This window comes from Callithrix jacchus, chromosome 9, assembly GCF_049354715.1.
Source record: "Callithrix jacchus isolate 240 chromosome 9, calJac240_pri, whole genome shotgun sequence".
Classification (NCBI taxonomy): Eukaryota; Metazoa; Chordata; class Mammalia; order Primates; family Cebidae; genus Callithrix; species Callithrix jacchus.
The window spans coordinates 72,826,367-72,844,598 of record NC_133510.1 but is presented as its reverse complement, the minus strand read 5'-3'; the positions used below and the strand labels follow the sequence as shown (position 1 = coordinate 72,844,598).

General features: G+C 33.0%; 1 protein-coding gene and 1 long non-coding RNA gene across 19 annotated transcripts in view; one reads left to right on the top strand and one right to left on the bottom strand.

Moving 5' to 3' along the window:
• The window catches only part of CNOT2 (CCR4-NOT transcription complex subunit 2), a 105,601-nt gene that overhangs the window by 28,570 nt on the left and 58,799 nt on the right, over positions 1 to 18,232 (bottom strand). For 12 of the 18 annotated variants that reach the window (XM_078336867.1, XM_078336861.1, XM_078336866.1 and 9 more), the window contains 2 exons: positions 16,532 to 16,654; positions 7,955 to 8,021 (listed from right to left, as the gene is read on the bottom strand). In XM_078336867.1, the coding sequence (XP_078192993.1) occupies positions 7,955 to 8,021; positions 16,532 to 16,654 (190 nt within the window). The remainder of the gene's footprint in view (positions 1 to 7,954; positions 8,022 to 16,531; positions 16,655 to 18,232) is intronic. The other 6 variants (XM_078336871.1, XM_078336870.1, XM_078336872.1 and 3 more) reach the window with 1 other exon arrangement.
• LOC144577635 (uncharacterized) lies at positions 8,437 to 16,611 on the top strand. Its single transcript, XR_013521926.1, has 3 exons — positions 8,437 to 8,539; positions 16,079 to 16,141; positions 16,476 to 16,611. It is a non-coding gene; the product is annotated as an uncharacterized LOC144577635 (long non-coding RNA).

The following is an 18,232-nucleotide window of genomic DNA, read 5'->3' as shown; positions in this document are numbered from 1 at the left end:
GAAGTTATCTGAACACTGGCAAAAAAAAAAAAAAAACTGGAGAAGAAAACAAGAATGGTAAGGTTATTTGGTCAATTACCGATTGGGATCCTTAAACTGATTTATAGTGCTAAAACTGGACAGATAGTGTATGGAAAAAAGTAACTTACTTTCAGTGTTTCATTTTAGCTTTCTAAAATTAATCTTCACAAAACAGCAAATAAATTCAAAAAGTCTAAGTATCATTTTGTTGAAGTAGTATAAAAAGATCCAAAAAGAGTACATCAAATTGGATCATTAACCCCTGAATGCTTAATAACTGAGTACTTTAAATTTATTTAAAAATTAAAACATAAAAAATTAATGGCACTGGATAGGTAAATATAAAGATTTGTTTTTAGGAAACTAAATATACTAAGTCATGACTTTGAGATACTTGAGTCAAACTATCACAACTAAATAGGGTCGGGGAAAAAAATCAAATGTCTCACTCATATAATTAGAAACAATCACAAAAAGCACCTCTAAAATATTATGCCAAGAATAAAACACACAGCTGAAAAAAAGGAAAAAAAAAAAAAAGAAAAACAGAAAGAACTCAAAGAATTTCTCTTGGCATAAAAGAACTAAAACAGTAAAAATGTAAATATGTATAATGAGTTTGTGTATAAGCAGGTGACTGGGAGGACAGTAAAATTAAAATTTCTTGGGCATTTATCAACAAAGTAGATAGTACTTCATCTCACTTCCTTCTTATAGTCATCTTATAAAGAAAGTTACGTCCTTTTTACAGACAAAGAATAAAAAAATTTTTTTTTAAGTTTAAAAGGTTATAATTGAGTCAAATTTTTCTTTCAATCTAACAATTGATAGTAATGAATAACACAGTATTAGAAAGACCATATCAACACATTCTAAATAGCTTCCTACCTCTTATCTGGCAGGGTGCTAAACAGTCAAACAAAACGAATTCTTTATTGATAATTTTTTTCAGAAACACTTACAGAATATGATCTAAGAAATTATTCCATTATTTCTACTGCACAAACTGATTAAGAGCATATCCCTTCAACACTTATGGCAAAATATGTCATCCTTGATTGAATCTTTTGCTAGAGATAAACAATATTAATGTTATATGAAAAAAAAAATTACGGCAACCAAATCCCTAAATACTCATAGTTAAATGAAGTCCCCTAAAATCTTTATGGGGCAGGAGAGAGTGGTCCTTAATTGATGCCTTAAAGTGTCCCCTTTACCATCTGCAAAGCAGCCAGCTTCCTCTAGAAACTCATTGGCATGCCCACACTAAAAAGGACAGCAGTTCTAAATGGTGCTTTATCTCAATAGCTTCTTACCTTCAACCTGTGTTACACTTACCTGGCTAGTCATCTCTATAAAATTATTTCCTTATGCAATTTCCTTCATTAAATTAAAAGGATTTTAGAATAGAAAAGACTCCAGAGATTACCCAAGTAGGTTACAGATAAAGAACTCACATTAAGGCATTAAGTGACTTGCTCAAGATCACAAGTAATGAGGCATAAAGATAATGATGCAATTTCTTGACTCCTGTTTCAATGCCTTTTTGCAACCAATATCATTTTCCACTTTTTAATGGTAGTTAATAATGTATGCATCATTCAGGGAACTTTAATGTCTGGGTCTCCTTTCAATTGTGATTGTGATTTTGGGCAATCATGGCAGTGGCATTTTTAAAATTCCATAGGTGGATCTATGGGTGCAGTCAGGGTTGAGAACCACTGTTCTACAGTATTGAAATTCTGTCAAGACCCAAAGATGTTTTCTAACCTTAACTGAAATTTTACTGTTTACATACTATGTATCTGATTTATAATCTTCTTTCTTCTTTCCCTATTCCTTTCCTCAATTCTGTCCTTTACTACTCACATCTATCTCCTTACTAAGAATACGTTCACTCCTCTTGTTCTAGAAATACAAAAGACTACTAAAAAATAAATAAATAAGTGCTATGACCAAGGTGTTTACATGCAGGAGATATAAAGTGTTTGAGTGCTTGTAGGAGGGACCACACTAACTCAGGCTCAGGAATAGAGTGGGTCTGGGACCAGAAAAGGTTTCCTGGAGGAGACAGAAGATAGTATATGAATTAAACCTGACGTATGAGACTTAGCCAGGTATTTGGTGGTGGCAGTTGTGGGGAGTCAAGTGGGTATAAACATTACAATAGTTCAGTCTGAGAGAATCACAAGATGTATGAAAATGAGGACAAGTTATATAACTGGAGGAAGAACAGCCTTTGCCTTCTCGGTGCTAAGAAAGTATGAGACAAAAAACATGGATGGAGCTAAGTGGCTTCAACACCTATGAGAAGTTGTTGCTGTGCTTGAATAAGCTGAGACTAGCTGGATCTTTAGAGGAGTACCACAGAATCTTTACCTGTGAACAGCTGTGTGGATCTCCCAAGTACACTCTACTTTTCCTCAATCTAAATTTCTGTTCTAAATTAGTAGCACTCAATCACAAAGGACTATAGGTCTGAAACCTTAGAAATCATTCTTGATCTCTTTCTTTTACTCCTATATCATCGAGTCCCAATAGCTCTATCTACAAAATAACCCAAATCTGACCACTTCTCAACACCTCCAGCAGTCTAAATCATCCTATTATTTTTTGCCTGGATTTCTGCAATAGTAGTAACATTCTCTCCCTCTCTCCATAAAAACAGGAAATGTGTTATTTGCCATATACTTACTTGTATCTTGGAATAATATCTCATTCATTGTAGGCATCCAATAAATACATGATTATTAGAATGAATAAATTCTATCACAACAGACTCTTGGCATCTGTGAATTTAACAATGGTAGTTTCTACTATGTACAATGGCTTTCTAGGGTCATGGCATTCAGGTTTAAAAGAAATGGATGTTTTCAGCTCATGTTTACATGGTTTCTCTTACAAAGAAATATAACCCTGGCTCTACTAATTACTATTCTGTGTAACCTTGAGCAAATTCCTTAGCCTCTACAGAGCTGTTGAGAAGGTTAAATGAGTTAATTCACATAAATACTTAAAATAGCATCCAACATATAGTAAATACTCAATTCTCAATGAATATTAGCACTGTGTGTGTGTGTGTGTGTGTGTGTGTGTGTGTCACAGAACTATGCAAAGAAAGCCAACAGGTGATACCAAAAGTGAACATAAAATGAGATAGTCTAATGAAGTGATGGTTTTCACTAGAAAACAGATGTTTTATGAAGGAAAATACTATTCTATAGCTGTGTTCTTGAACTTGGAAGGTGGCAATGATTTGAGATAAATCTCTCAGAAATGTCAAGACTGTACTTATTGCTGAAATTAATGTAACAGCCTAACAGGTTTCCTGCCCTGATAAAGTACGCCATTCCTAAATCCATCCCATGCTGTGGATGTTATTTCTATTGCTAAAACAACTTTACTCACAGTCTTTTCAATGCTAATCTCAAATATAATCTCATCAGAAAAGTCTTTTCTTGATCATTTTCCAAGATAGGTGATTACTCCTGCCTTTGAAACATCCAAATAGTCTCTAGGTGTACTATCCTGAATGTGCCCTATTTCAAATGAAATATCCAAATAACTCTGAACTTCTTATTCTACTATGTAATAAAATCACTTGTGTACTTATCCTATTAGATTATATGAGACTGCACCTTATTCATCATGCATTCAACATTTACTGAGTGCCTGTCATGTGCAGAGTACTGAGGATACAAAGGCAATGAGGACATGTAATAAATAATACAGCAACACCATAGCAGTAGGCATAAATGAGGATGATCTCTTCTACCACACCAAACATCTGCAGTATCTAGCATAGCACAACATGTACGGTAGCGACCCAATAAGTATTTGTCAACTTTAATTCCTACTTTTTGAAGCTTTTCCATACTACTATAGCTTACTTTTTTGTTGTTGTTGTTGTTGTTGTTGTTCTCCCTAAGGAGAATGGCATAGACAGATTTTGCTCCCTAAAAGTCTGTCTACACCATTCACATGGTATCTTTAAATCTATGTTAGCATCATAGGCTGTTATTTAATATTTTACATATAAACATGACCTATCTTCCCCAACTATAAAACACATGTTCAAGAGAGCAAGAAAGCCCAAAGCACCCTGTACTTATTACCAAGCATTTAGTATCTTTTCAATGGTCCTACGATTTCCTAAAGCAACTAAAATGTCATACACCTATGTACATAGCAGACTTCTGAACCACCCCACCTGTGCTGTGATTCTCTATGAAGCAAGCAGACTTCACATAGGTGTTCTTAAAACAATGTCCTTCCTCCTGTTGGAAGCATGAGACTATGTCATTGTTCTCAAGCTAGGAGTCCAGAGCGTAGAAAGACAGATTTAGTTCCTCTTCCAACTAGATGCCTGGGTTCTCTGGGAATTCAGATACAAATTTGTATAATGAATTCACCCAGATATTTAGCTAAGCCATGTGCCTGTAAGATAATATGCACACAGAAAGCACTATGTGGAAATGACAGTTTCCTTTTTCTCCAATTTTGCAAGGCCCTAGATCCTGTTGGTAAGTAAGAAAAGGTAACTGCAACTATGAACAACTTAATTCCAATGCATTGACTATCCAGGAGAAATTAATTCCTTGTTTCCTGTTCATTCTAATCTAGGAGACAGCTTCCCGGAGTTCATGGGTCTTTAAGCCTATAAGGTATACAGTAAGTCCTCACTTAATACCACTGATCATTCTTAGAAACCGTGATTTTAGGTTTCTAAAACAACATACAGCAGGTCCTTGAACAGTGTTGTTTTGTTCAACACCATTCCATTGTAATGTTGATGAGAACAAAAAAAATTGGTTTTGTCATATGCAGTTTTGCTTCAAGTTGCAGTTTGAAAAACTTATCAGTTAAGAGAGGACTTAACGTACCTAAAAGCTTACGCATATACTCAAATAAAACAAATAGGAAACAGTATACAACTTGAATACAAGAGTATGTTCCCTGGTTCCTATAGTTATCAATCCATGCACAGTATTCACATGAACTCTTGGATGAAAAGTTCCTTACGTATTTGGATACAATCTCACTATAGTAGAACCAAAGACCATGTAAGTCTCTGCTCCAGCATTTTCTGGCTACCTCATGGCACTGCATAATCACTTCCACCCAAATCTAGCCAAATCTAAGTTTAAGCAGTTTTATATATCTATTCCAAGAGGAATTCCCTTTCTTGTTTAATCTTGGTGAGTCTTACTTCTAGAGAGGGTACTTTTCCTTCTGTATCTCTTCCACCCTTAACCTTTCTAACCACCGAGAACACACAACATGCAGTAGATCTCACACTTTAATGGCACAAATTACAATTAAACTTTGCCAACTGAATAGAGTTAATAGTGGGACTCAATGCACTTGGGAAACAAAAGAAATTTTAGTTACACCAATCTCAATGTGCAATTACCAATAAGTTGCTGTAAGAATGATATCTCTAACCTACACCCACCTACTAATTCCTTTTCTCTCCATCCTTCATCCAAGTCAGTCTCTTAAGTTTTACCATTCTGACTTAAATTAATAAAACCTTAACCCTCAAGCCCCACGTGGTAGCTTGTGTTCCGCTGTCTTAAAAGGTGTTCAGACTATCTACCAGCCAAATGACCTATTTGGCCTCTTGGGTCTTTCCTAATCAACGGAAATTGGCAACCCAGACTCTTTCTTTTTTCGACTAGCTATAGCTTCTAGATCTATATCTTGGAAAGAAATAATTACACCCTGAACTGAAACATTTCACTTTCAGTTGATCTAAGGTTCAATTTTTCTGTACTCTATCTAACATATAAAACATTTTTAAGACTAAGCCATACGTTCAAAATGTTGCTTCAGCAATGTTATAGGAATATAACTATTTAATACACTGAACTCCATTAGAAAATGTCTGCCATATCTGGCTTCTTTTGAAATGAATTAGCACCTTAAAAATTCTTTTTCTAGCTGGGCATGGTGGCTCACGCCTGTAATCCCAGCACTTTGGGAAGCCGAAGCAGGTGGATCACGAGGTTAAGAGATCAAGACCATCCTGGTCAACATGGTGAAACCCCATCTCTACTAAAAATACAAAAAATTAGCTGGGCATGGTGGCGCGTGCCTGTAATCCCAGCTACTCAGGAGGCTGAGGCAGGAGAATTGCCTGAACCCAGGAGACGGAGGTTGCGGTGAGCCAAGATCACGCCATTGCACTCCAGCCTGGGTAACAAGAGCAAAACTCTGTCTCAAATAAAAAAAAAATTCTTCTTCTAATGAAAATAAATTTGCTCATGTATTAATCTTTGTATGTCCTTAAAAACAAAAGCATAAATGTCTAGCATACCAATGATTATAACTGTATTTCAAACCTTATCCATTCCATATCTAGGACAGTTACAGTTTCACATTTGTAGGTTAAAAAAATTAAAGCAGAGTTTTTAAAAGTCCAGATAGCTGATTGTAACTATAACAACTGCCATTATCCTTTATAAAATAACCTTAGTTTCTCAAATACAATTTTTCTCTAATCCATATCTACTTTCTGTTGTGATAAACGGTGGTCTTCCAAAATATAAAGTAAGTTCTTTGCAGCTACTCTAAAAAAATAAAAGGTAGCTTTAAAATAGCTAGATACTTTTATAGTAAGGGTTACCAGAAGGGCGAAAGCCATACTAAAACACAGGGTAACCAGAACAAACTACTAGCTAATAATAGTCCTTCAACAACTAGGATAAATGTTTGTAGATAAACAACATTTTTTTATGTAGTAAGCCTTGAAATATGTTTCTTGGTTTAATTAGAGAAACCGTTAATATAAAGTTAATAACTTTTATCTACTAATTCTGTATTAACAAAACTGTGTTCCACAGCAAAGAGAAAAGCCACAAAGGAGAGACAGAAAAAAGTAAATGGAAACCATGGTTGTATACAAAATAAGTTTCATCCTCCCACTTCAAATCAATTTGAATGGTAAAGTGGTATGACAAACTATTCTGATACCTATCAAAACTTTGCTTTTCATTTTACTGGGAGAGTTCCAAATCAAATTATTGATTTTTATTTGAAACTGTTAAGATAGTCATCAGATGTCTTCTTCAGCTATTCAATTATCCTATAATGTCTGATGGAAATTTACAATTTTAATTCCCTTCTATTAGCAGAGATGACATTAATGGAAATGGGAGATCAACAGATCTGACATTAACAGAGATGATAAAATCATTCTAATACGTAACAATTTGGAAAATTAATTTGAGAAAATATGAAGATATATAGTTGAGTTTTATAAAAATTTTATGTGATAATAATAGCTGACATTTATTGAGCACTTACTATGCACTAGGCTCTGTGCTAAGCGCTTTAAAAGTATTACAACACTTTAAAAAAACAGAAGTTTGCATAACGGAAAAAGCATTGAACTGTGAGTCAAAAATCTAGTTTCTATATCCAGACTGAGCTAAAGCAAAAGAAGATATATTTAAGAAATATTTGTGAACCAAAGAACATTTTACAAACCGCTAAGTAATGAGCTTACTTAGTAAACAGGCGTGCACGCACATGCGCACAGACACACACACACACACACACACACACACACAGAGTAGCCAACCAAATAAAATAAAAAAAGCTTTTAACTTCCTTTAATTAAAAACACAGAGAATATCTATTTTTATTGTTTAGCAAATTCTTCTTCAAAAACACTGTAAAAAATATAGAATAAAAGATGTTGAAATAAATTTCAATATATGCTGTATCCAAGTAAGAGCAACCTTAGGATCAATAAGGTATGAAATTATGAGGTTCTGCTGTGTAAGTAAAATAAAATTCTGAAAATTAAACATCTTTCCTTTTAAATCATACAATAAACCCACAAAGGAAGCACTGGTTGTTCTTTATTTGGTAATTACTTATTTTTCTATTTAAATAAAGTATCCCAGAATAAATACAAAATTCTTACTTTGTTGCCCGTATAAACTTGCCCCAAACTGAGACAGCTGACCTGATGTAGATGGTGATGCCAGCATCTAGAAACAAATTAATTACATTAGAGCATAAAGAAAACAGATAATTATATTAGAGCATAAAGAAAACAGTATTGCATTTATAGGCTACAAATCTGTAAATCATACCATCGAAGTGAAAATCTTAATTTGTTTTTCTCATTCTTCAGAAAAAAATAAAATAAACTTTTTATAATAGATTCCATGTTTCTTAAGAGAATATCACAATTGGATAAAACCAAACTGTGTGAATGAAATTAATTTTTAATACTATAAGTTTTATAAAAGTCACACTAACTTGAACTATAGCAGCACTACTATTTCACTTAAGAAACTAAAATTATATAGACATGGTATATAATTTATATATTTGTTAGTGATAGGAACTTCATAGCACTTATACAATGCCTTTAAATTTATCAATGTTTGTTTCATTGTAGATGTATATTTGAAGATATATCACAGAACATACATTCATTTTATATATCCTCATAGAAATGAATGTAGCAGTGCTATATACTCAAAAGAAATACTTAAGCTGAGTAAGTGAAAATATGTGTGTGTGTGCTATTTGTGTATTTCCTGTCTTATATTAGACAACCATCAAAACATCTTATATAAGAAATGAGCCATGTCATAAAGGCACTTACAATCTAGTGGGGAAAGAGAACAAATTACACAATTCATTGTATTTTAAAGTGTAGTGTGGTAAATGCTCTAAAGGAAACATGAAACATCACTGGAGGAAATTAAGCTACACAAAGGTATCAGGAATACTTTTAAAGAGTGGTAACATTTAGGTACATACAATGAGGGGGTCTTCCTTTGAGAATATGCAGTAAGTGTAATAAAATTTAATCATGTAATAAAAAATCACCTGTACTCCCAAAACTACTGAAATTTTTAACAAATTTAACAAAAATAAAAAATGAACAAAAAAAAATCTGGTATCCAGTTGTTAAAAAAATAAAGGTTTGCAATATGATTAGAAAACATAAACAGTGGTGAAAGGATAACTATGAAAGGAGATAATGTTCACCTCTATTAGGAGATGAAGCTCATCCCCGTTTGGACATAGAAGAATGGGAAATAAATGTCATAGAACAATGGCTACCACTATAGCAATAAAAAGAAAAATAATATTAAGCAAGAATGTGACAATCAAAATGGGCTTTGGGAAAATAATTCTAAGAGCAGAAATGGGATATGCTGAGATACTAAACAGCAGCAGCAGAAGTGAGACTACAAATGGAGGCATTCTGGTGGTAGAAGTTAGTTATTTTATGTCCTGTTGACTAGTTGGGGTATAATGGGAAAAGGAGGTAAATGGAGACTCACAGAAGAGAGAACTATCAGAGGCTGCTCTGTGGGTTCCAGGGATGCAAAATCATGTTGACACTGACCATAGTTAGAAAAATCAAGAAGTGAAATATGTATTTTTTTGTTTGTTTGTTTTCTGTTTTCTGACCCTGTCTTGTGGTGCTGAGAGGTGAAACACTTAAATGATAGAGGTTTTACAATATACGTTTCATACTATTTTCATGTCAAAATTCTACGTTGTTTTAATTATATAATTATACTAAAGTTCACAAAATTTTTTATACAACTGTAGTATTAAGCCAATGATAAAACTACCAACTGTAGTTTTAAACTAGACATTCCTGAGATAGGGCTGAGTTATACACCACTCTAAAAAAAAAAAAAAAGTAATAAAACACTAGTGATTTTTCTAAAAAAGCATCAAACCTTATAAATATTCCCTCTCAAATCCAGAGGATGTGCAACCTAGACAATTAAAACATTCTTATTTATTTTTAAATTGTACTTTAGGTTCTGGGGTACAAGTGCAGATCATGCAGGACTGTTGCATAGGTACATACATGGAAAGGTGGTTTGCTGCCTCCATCACCCCGTCACCTATATCTGGCATTTCTCCCCATGTTATCCCTCCCCACCCCTGCTGTCCCTCCCCAGTACCCCCGCAATAGACCCCAATGTGTAATGCTCCCCTCCCTGTGTCCAAGTGTTCTCATTGTTCATAAGCATTCTTTATCTATACAATTAAATTACATATTCTTTCTCGAATATAACTCAACAGATCAAAAGATTCCTGATAAGCTCTTTCCTTAGGTACTACAGATTACTCTTACTGCATTAACTGGAAATATTTTGTAAGAATATTAAAAGTTCATCTCCAAACTTCAAGTACAAGAATATATAATAAAGCTTTAGTTGATGACAGAAGGTAAAAGGTTTATGGCACATGTATACCTATGTAACTGACTTGCACGTTCTGCACATATATCCCAGAACTCAAATAAAAAAAAAATTAAAATTAAAAAAAATTAAGAATTAAAAAAAAAAGTATTATCCTCTTTTTTTTTTGAGACAGTCTCACTCTTTCGCCAGGATGGAGTGAGGTGGCGCGATCTCGGCTCACTGCAACCTCCTGGTTCAAGTGATTCTCCTGCCTCAGCCTCCCAAGTAGCTAGGACTACAGGAGTGCGCCACTGAGCCCAGCTAATTTTTGCATTTGCAGTAGAGATGGGGTTTCATGATGTTGACCAGGATGGTCTCAATCTCTTGACCTCATGATCCACCTGCCTCAGCCTACCAAAGTGCTGGAATTACAAACAAGAGCCACTGCACCCAGCCATTTTGTCCTTTTTAGCAAGTTTTCTTTTATGATTATGTAGTGGCCTTCTTTATTCCAAATAAAGCTTGATTTAAAATCTGGTTTTCCTAATATTAATACAAATCAACTATCAAAAAAAAAAGGAGGTAAAGGGTTTATATAAAAGTCTTAAGAATCATGATTTTCTGTCATTATAAACTATAAATGAAAAAGTATAGTTGTTTCTAAAGGCTGCAAATATACGATGTTGGCCAATATAAATGCATGACTTAGAACAATCCGTAATGTGAACACTGTCAAACAAAACACTTAAAACTTTTCTTCCTCAGATATTTATGTTTATTGAAATAACTCCAGACAACACACATTTTAGTCTACTTTCTAACACTAATTATACATTCATGAGTTACAGGTATGCCTGGGTATCTGCCCTCTCAGAATGGCAGGAGGAAGTAAGTAAAGAGGGGAGGCAGAGCATGAAGTCTACAGTGGTGGGTCCCTAGGTCAATTACTTGAGACTTAAGAGTAGTAGGGTGATTCACTTACCATAGTGTGTAATATTAAATATAATTTTCTCTACGTGCCATTGCATGAAGTTGTTTAGTAAACACAGCTTTACAGGAGTATAAAAGTAGTTCAATGTTAAATTTAAAAGTTTATAACCTCCAACACATTTATGTAAAATAAGCATCAGCTATACAGACATGTTAAAATACTGCCTCAAAATGTGACGAAATGAAAATATCTTATTATAAAGTATATCCCTAATAATTTGTACTTATAAATTCTGAAGGCAATATTTCATGAAATAAACCAGTGCTAAAAATGGATTTAACACACAGTGAAGAAATGTAAATGTCACAGAAATGCTTTTTATGAGTATAGAAAATGCACAAGAAATATACTCTGACAACAGTAACTACTGTTAAAAGAAAACAAAATTCATTTATTTTTAAAATCTGAAAATCAATAATATAAAGGTAAATTTCTTAGAAAAATATAAAACTTTAGATCAAGAAACACATGACAGTACGGATGCAGCATAAGTAGAAAGAGCCTAGCTTTACAGTCAGAAATGATCTGGGTCTGAATCGTAGTTCTGCCACTTACCTGAAGAGCCAATACTCGGTTTCTTTTCTTTTATAAAATGAAAATAACTACCTTCCTCATAGAGTTGAAGTGAAGGTTAAATGAAATAAGGTATGGCATATAGTATGTGCTCAATAAATGGTAGCAGCAGCTGCTTATAATCTAATCTTCCCCTCACAGTTGCAGAACTCTCGTTAACATGAGTGAGAGGGGGCATTCAGACTCTGGGAAATTTATTAAATAATATCTTTAATTTAAACAATTTTTTGTCCAACGGACTAAAGAAAGAAGTTTATCTTCACAAATTCCAGGTAAAATAAGATGTAGAACTTGTGTTCTTAAGAGTGGCAAAAGGTAGAAAAAAGATAATAGATTGCTGAAAACAAGTTACAGTCTAAAATAATCAGATCTTCCACATCTCTCAGAAATCTACAATACACACTGCAGTCAAACAACAAAAATAAAAATCAGGAAGCATGAAGCAGAAACAGTAATGTGATTCTGGTTATTTCCCTAACCCACCACAAAGCTCCTTTATCTAAATTTAACGTACACAATGTCAAAGAAATCCACAAATTACTGCAAGGAAATACAACAAAAAATTTTGTTAAACAGAACTTTCCTGACCATAACAGCAATTTAAAAAATGATATTTAAGTTTTAAAATATTATTTTAAAAAGTCATAGTATAATATACTCTGAGTCATAACATGATTCCTAGCACTGTGTTATTATTCCAGGACAAGAACTACAAATGAATTATGACTTTTAACTGTATCATATCTACAAAGAGAAAAAGAGACAAAGTAAAAGGAATAAAGCACATGCATGCACACACATAGAGTTCCAGATCCAGACAGAAGCTAAGGACCCTTTAAAATTGGATAACGGATGACTTAAAAAATGAAACTAATGAAATCTAACAAACAGGCACAAAAAAAGAAAGACTATGAAAAGGTAATACATTAAAAAAAAAGAGCAAAAGGGGAAAGGGGCAAGGGAGGAGGCAGGCAGAAAAATAAAACAGTCATAAGTCACAGTACCTGGTAGCTTACAAATCAGATAACTGACAATATGTGTTTACTAGGTATTTCAAATAATTTTCATTAAAATTTTCTTACACTTACATAAGGAACATTTGAAAAATACTGTAATACTCAATGTAGTTAATTCCTTAGTATTAAACACTTGAGACTCAAATTTTTTATTAAAAAAAGTATGGCATTGTACTACATTGTCTGAATGTCAGGTTACAGCTGAAGTACAAATTTACAGAAAGACATGACTGACTCAAGGAATGTTTACATTTTAAAGGTTTTTAATATTCATTGCTAACCTGTTTTCTACAGTCTGTCTCAATTATACTTCAACAGCAGTCACTTCAGTGCCCTATTCACAAATATTGGCTATTCCATTGCTAACCTGTTTTCTACAGTGTGTCTTTATACTTCCACAGCAGTCACTTCAGTGCCCTCCTCACAAATACTGGCTATTCTCCCACTCAAAAAAAAAAAAAATCCTTCACGAGCCATGTACTATTGTTCCTATTTTACAGATGAGAAAACTGAGACACACAGAGACTGATATCCTAAGATACACAGCTACAAATCAGGTAGCTGAGATAAAAACTCAGTGTAGGATTTCCAGGGCCTAGATTCTCAATCGCCAAAAACTAATAAAAGAGTTTTTACATGGCAGTTCAAAGTATTCCATACGTCAGTAAAAACCAATCTGAAAAATTCAATGAAAATGGCAACTGCAAAACCCCACCTATGAAAAGGCATAAAGAACAAGATTAAAGAGAGAAATATCCTTCTGTAAAACCATTTTTAATGATATTAATGTGCAACAATCAAAACCCATTTTTTTTTAAAAAAGATGTGGAAGAGTCTCACCCATGATATTAAAATGATCTACAAAGCTACTGCAATTCAATTATGCTGTAGTTCTGACACAGAAACAGTATACTAAGCAGAACAAGAGTTCAGAAATAGGCCCCACAATGTATGAGACATCAGTATGTATAATAAAGGGATATTTTAATTAGCCATAAATGAATGATCTAACCCAGGGGTGGGCAAATTATTGTCTGCAATTTGAATCCAACAGACTGTCTGTTTTTGTAAGGTACATAAACTAAGAACAGATTTTAAATTACAGATGGTTATATGAAGACCTATTACACATAACAGGTTTTGGTTTTATGTATATCCTTGATTTTGCTTCTTGGTCGACAAAGCATAAAATAGTTACTATCTGGTTCTTTAAGGGACAGTTTTCTGATCCATGATTTAAAGTATAAATGGTGTTGGGGCAACTGAATAACGCTGTAGAAAAAAAAAGCATTTGGAACCCTACCATTCACAGGTCAAACCAAAACACATTTCCAATGGACATAAATTATAGGTGAAGAACAAAACATAAAAATACTCTAAGAAAGTAATTGAGAAAAATGGCTTCCTAAGTATGACCTCAAAAACAGAAGCCATTTAAAAGTAAGACTGATGGATCACATTTAATAAAAATGATAAACATATGTATACTACAAATACCATGAATTCAATTAAAGGTGAAAAACTGGGAAAATATTTGTAACGAATGACAAGAGGTTATTATCCTCACTATATGGAGAATGTAAACAAGACTTAAGGTATCAAAAGGCACAAAAAAGGTACACAAAAGAAGAAATACAAATGACCAACAACTATGTGGAAAAGACACATCACACTGCATATGTGTGTGTGAAATTTATGTTATACTATATGTACATGAAAACAATAAGCTTGTCCATTAGCAAAGACTTAAAGACAATTACTGGTATTCTTATTGGCATGGAGAGTGGTGATTGGAGTAAAAACTGGTAACAACTTTTTGATGAAAAATATGCCTGTATGACACAGAAGATTTAAATACCCATGTATTTTTCAATTAAAATATTTAAAGCATAAAATTAGAATTTTAGCAATAAATTATTTTCAACTGACAACATTATAGGTAATTTTTCTTCTTCAAGTGTATTTTCAAAAATTTGTATAATTTCCCTGTGCTATTTTGTAATTTTAAAAAAGAGCAGCAGCAGCCAATTTATGAGGTAGCTAATATATTATTACTCCCCTTTTTTACAGAAAAGGAAACTGAAACTTGAAAAGTTCTTGCTCACAGGCAAAGTCAGGATCCAAACAGACATTTGTATTGCTTTGAAGTCCAAGTTCTTAATTCCTATGCCATACGATGTTCTTAATTATGTTTTTTTTAAAAATGTTTTGTGGCACAAACTATTCTGTTACTTCTGTGGTAATTAACTAGATTAGAATGGTGGCGAACACATGCGAGTATCTAAGTATATATACTAATTCTGATTTTAAAATTTAGACATACAGTATTTCTACTTTTCAGAAGACATATATCTTTGTCATTCGTTCTCTTTATATACTTTTAGATTTCAGTCTGAGAACTTCCTATCTTCCTAATTAGAATAAATGCATTTCATCAGTAATAAGTATTTTATTAACATTTTCCAAGCAAACTTAACTTTCATTATATAATTATACCAACTGTAGTTTTTTTGTTTCGGCAGCGATACTACCAAAAATACATCCCAAATTCTCTATTTACAAGGTCAACACGTAAAATAGAAACCTATGTAAAGAATAATTCAGTTATAAGTTACACTACATAGCACATAGCTAAAAGGGCAGAAAGATAACAGAATATTACATGACATTATTCCATAAGCTATTAAATTACACACTAATTCAACAAAGCCACAAAAGACATTAGTTGAAAAAAAGCCCAACAATGCCATTGATTGTTTCCAAAATGACACAAAAACATCAAAATAAAAATACCAAAACAGAAAAACAAAAGTCCTAAATAAAACCTAATAGGTTAAGCCAGTTTGGGAAATTTTGCAAAGACAAAGGAAGTGATTTACTAACGATCAAAGAAAAATGAGGGCATTTATTACGTATCTTAGAACTTTATAAATGCTTGAAACATCAGTAAAAATCTCATTAGGTTAATAGCTAGAGTAGATTGTTTTATACATAAGGAGATTAGGCATAGAAAGTCTATAAAGATGTGAAAGGTAAAAATTGGGCAGATGTACAAAGTGTAAGAAGGTACCTGATGTGACTACAGTGTACAGTGTATAATTTAAAGTAGCTTAACAGAATTTTAATAATTATATTCATTTAAAAATACTTAATAAATTTGCTAATTGTGACTTGGTTGCATTCTTAATCCTTTGATCCCAAATGAAATTATTGAACTATTAGCCTTCCAAAGCATTAAATCCATATCTCTATGTCATCCATCACATTTTGAATACAGTTCTTCCAAATTTTTCCTATTGTAGGATCCCTATGGCTGAACAGAGGAGAAATACACCTGAGGTCTAGAATTACAGCTAGATGACACAGTAAGCATAAAGTTTTATTGCAGCCTGCCATTAGATCTTCAAGTCTGCATGAATCTGCTTTCAATTCTATATCTGCACTTGTTTTAATATCAAACAAGTTATTTCCCATATTGAACAAACAAAATATCAATGATCTAGAAGTTATACCATATTTACTCCATGTCTTTGAGTCCTTCTACCAAAGTATTACTGAATCCCAATTTGAGAATCATGGGATATTTATTTTCCCCATTAGAATATAAGTTCATTGTCTTTATATCCTAGGGGACTAGCATTGTGCCTAAAACATAGTCACCCAACCAGACTATTCTGCACTTGACATGCTGTTTTTCAGGAACCCAGACATAGACTTACACTGCTGAAAAAATACAACATAACTGAATAACTTACATCTTTTTCTGACCGATGTGGAAACATAGAAGACTGGCTGTAGTACATGTTTTCGTCATGGTAGTCACTGTCGACCCCCTCTACAAACTTCTTTCTTGAAGCACCAAACATGCTGTTTGTCACCTAAACAAAAATATTACTTTTATCAAGAGTACTATTTCGGAAAATGTTGTTTTACCCTACTCCTATGTGGAAAACAAAACATGAAGGGAACAATGCTAAGATACAAAATTGATCAACTAATGGCTAATGGGGCATGTGATAAAGTTATAAATCTGATTATAACAGTAAAGTGTTAGATGTTTATTTCCAGGCCCTAAAAGTAGGAGAATCACATAAAGCCTATCTTAATAATTCCATTTCCTTTTAAAAAACTAAGTATCACTTACTCTTCAAAAATGGCAACCCCAAATATAATTTTCCCATACACAGATTTTTAAGAAATTAAGTTTAGGTTTAATTATTCAAAATCTTCACATGTATTTTGTGTATTTGTCATCACCCTATTTTCTCAGTTATTTGTTTTCTCAAGCATCCACTTTCCTTACAATCTAAGTTTATTGAAATATACCACTTTTATATACATCAGTGTACAGTGGCATACTAAAATTTTATCTCAAGCAAGTACTCACTCATATAACAGGAGTACAATTTTTCATTGATCATACTGGTGTAAAGTTATATTTCAATGATACAACCTGCTTTATTTGTTTTCTTTTCCGGTCTTTATAACATCCAATACTAGCAATTTTGAGTCCACACCAACATAAATTGTTGTCCCTTGTTATCTGGTGGTGAAATGGTTCCAGGACCTCTTCCCTCATTCATGCATAAAGAAAAATCCACGGATGCTCAATTTTCTCACATAAAATGATATACTATTTGCACATAATCTACACACATTCTTTCACATACTTTATCTCTAGATTACTTATGACATCTAATACAATGTAAATGCTATATAAATAGTCATTGTATTGTTCAGGAAATAACTACAATAATTACAAGAAAAAACAGTCTGTACATGTTTAGTACAGACACAACCATCCATTGTTTTTCCCCAAATATTTTCAGTCTGTGGCTGGTTGACCCACAGATGTAGAACCCATGAGTATGAATGGCCAACTGTAATTATTAAAATCTGTTCTAATTTTTATTTGTTAATTATTTTTAAAATGTGACCTCTATAAAAATCACCAAAACTATTAACTGACTAAAGTTATTTAAGGTCAATGTGCCTTTCTCTTAACAGTACTTTGAAAATCAAAATAAAGCAAACGTCAGTGAGAGGAGAGATTGTAAAGACTTGAATACAAGGTGACTGTGTCTTTTCACAAGTACATTTTTGGAGAAAACTCATCTCAAATTTGGTGTCTGTCTTGTACATTCATTATGACTAAGAATATGTTCTCCCATTGTAAATAAGTGAAAAGTTTCCATGTCTCATTTCCAAAAATGCTGTAGTCACTATTATATATCAGTAGACATGGTTAAAGGCCAAGCTTTATGTGTAGCTCTGTTGAAAGCACCCATGCTGTTTAAGTTTTATTATACATTTTAAGTTCCCTGTTAAGTAAATAAAAAATTTAACTATTTGACTTTCCTAATGAGGTCTAAAAACCTATTCAGTCAGGTATAAATAAAGTCTAAAGAAAGCCTAACTATTACTTTGCTATATGATTTTGGGTGAGTAATAGCTTG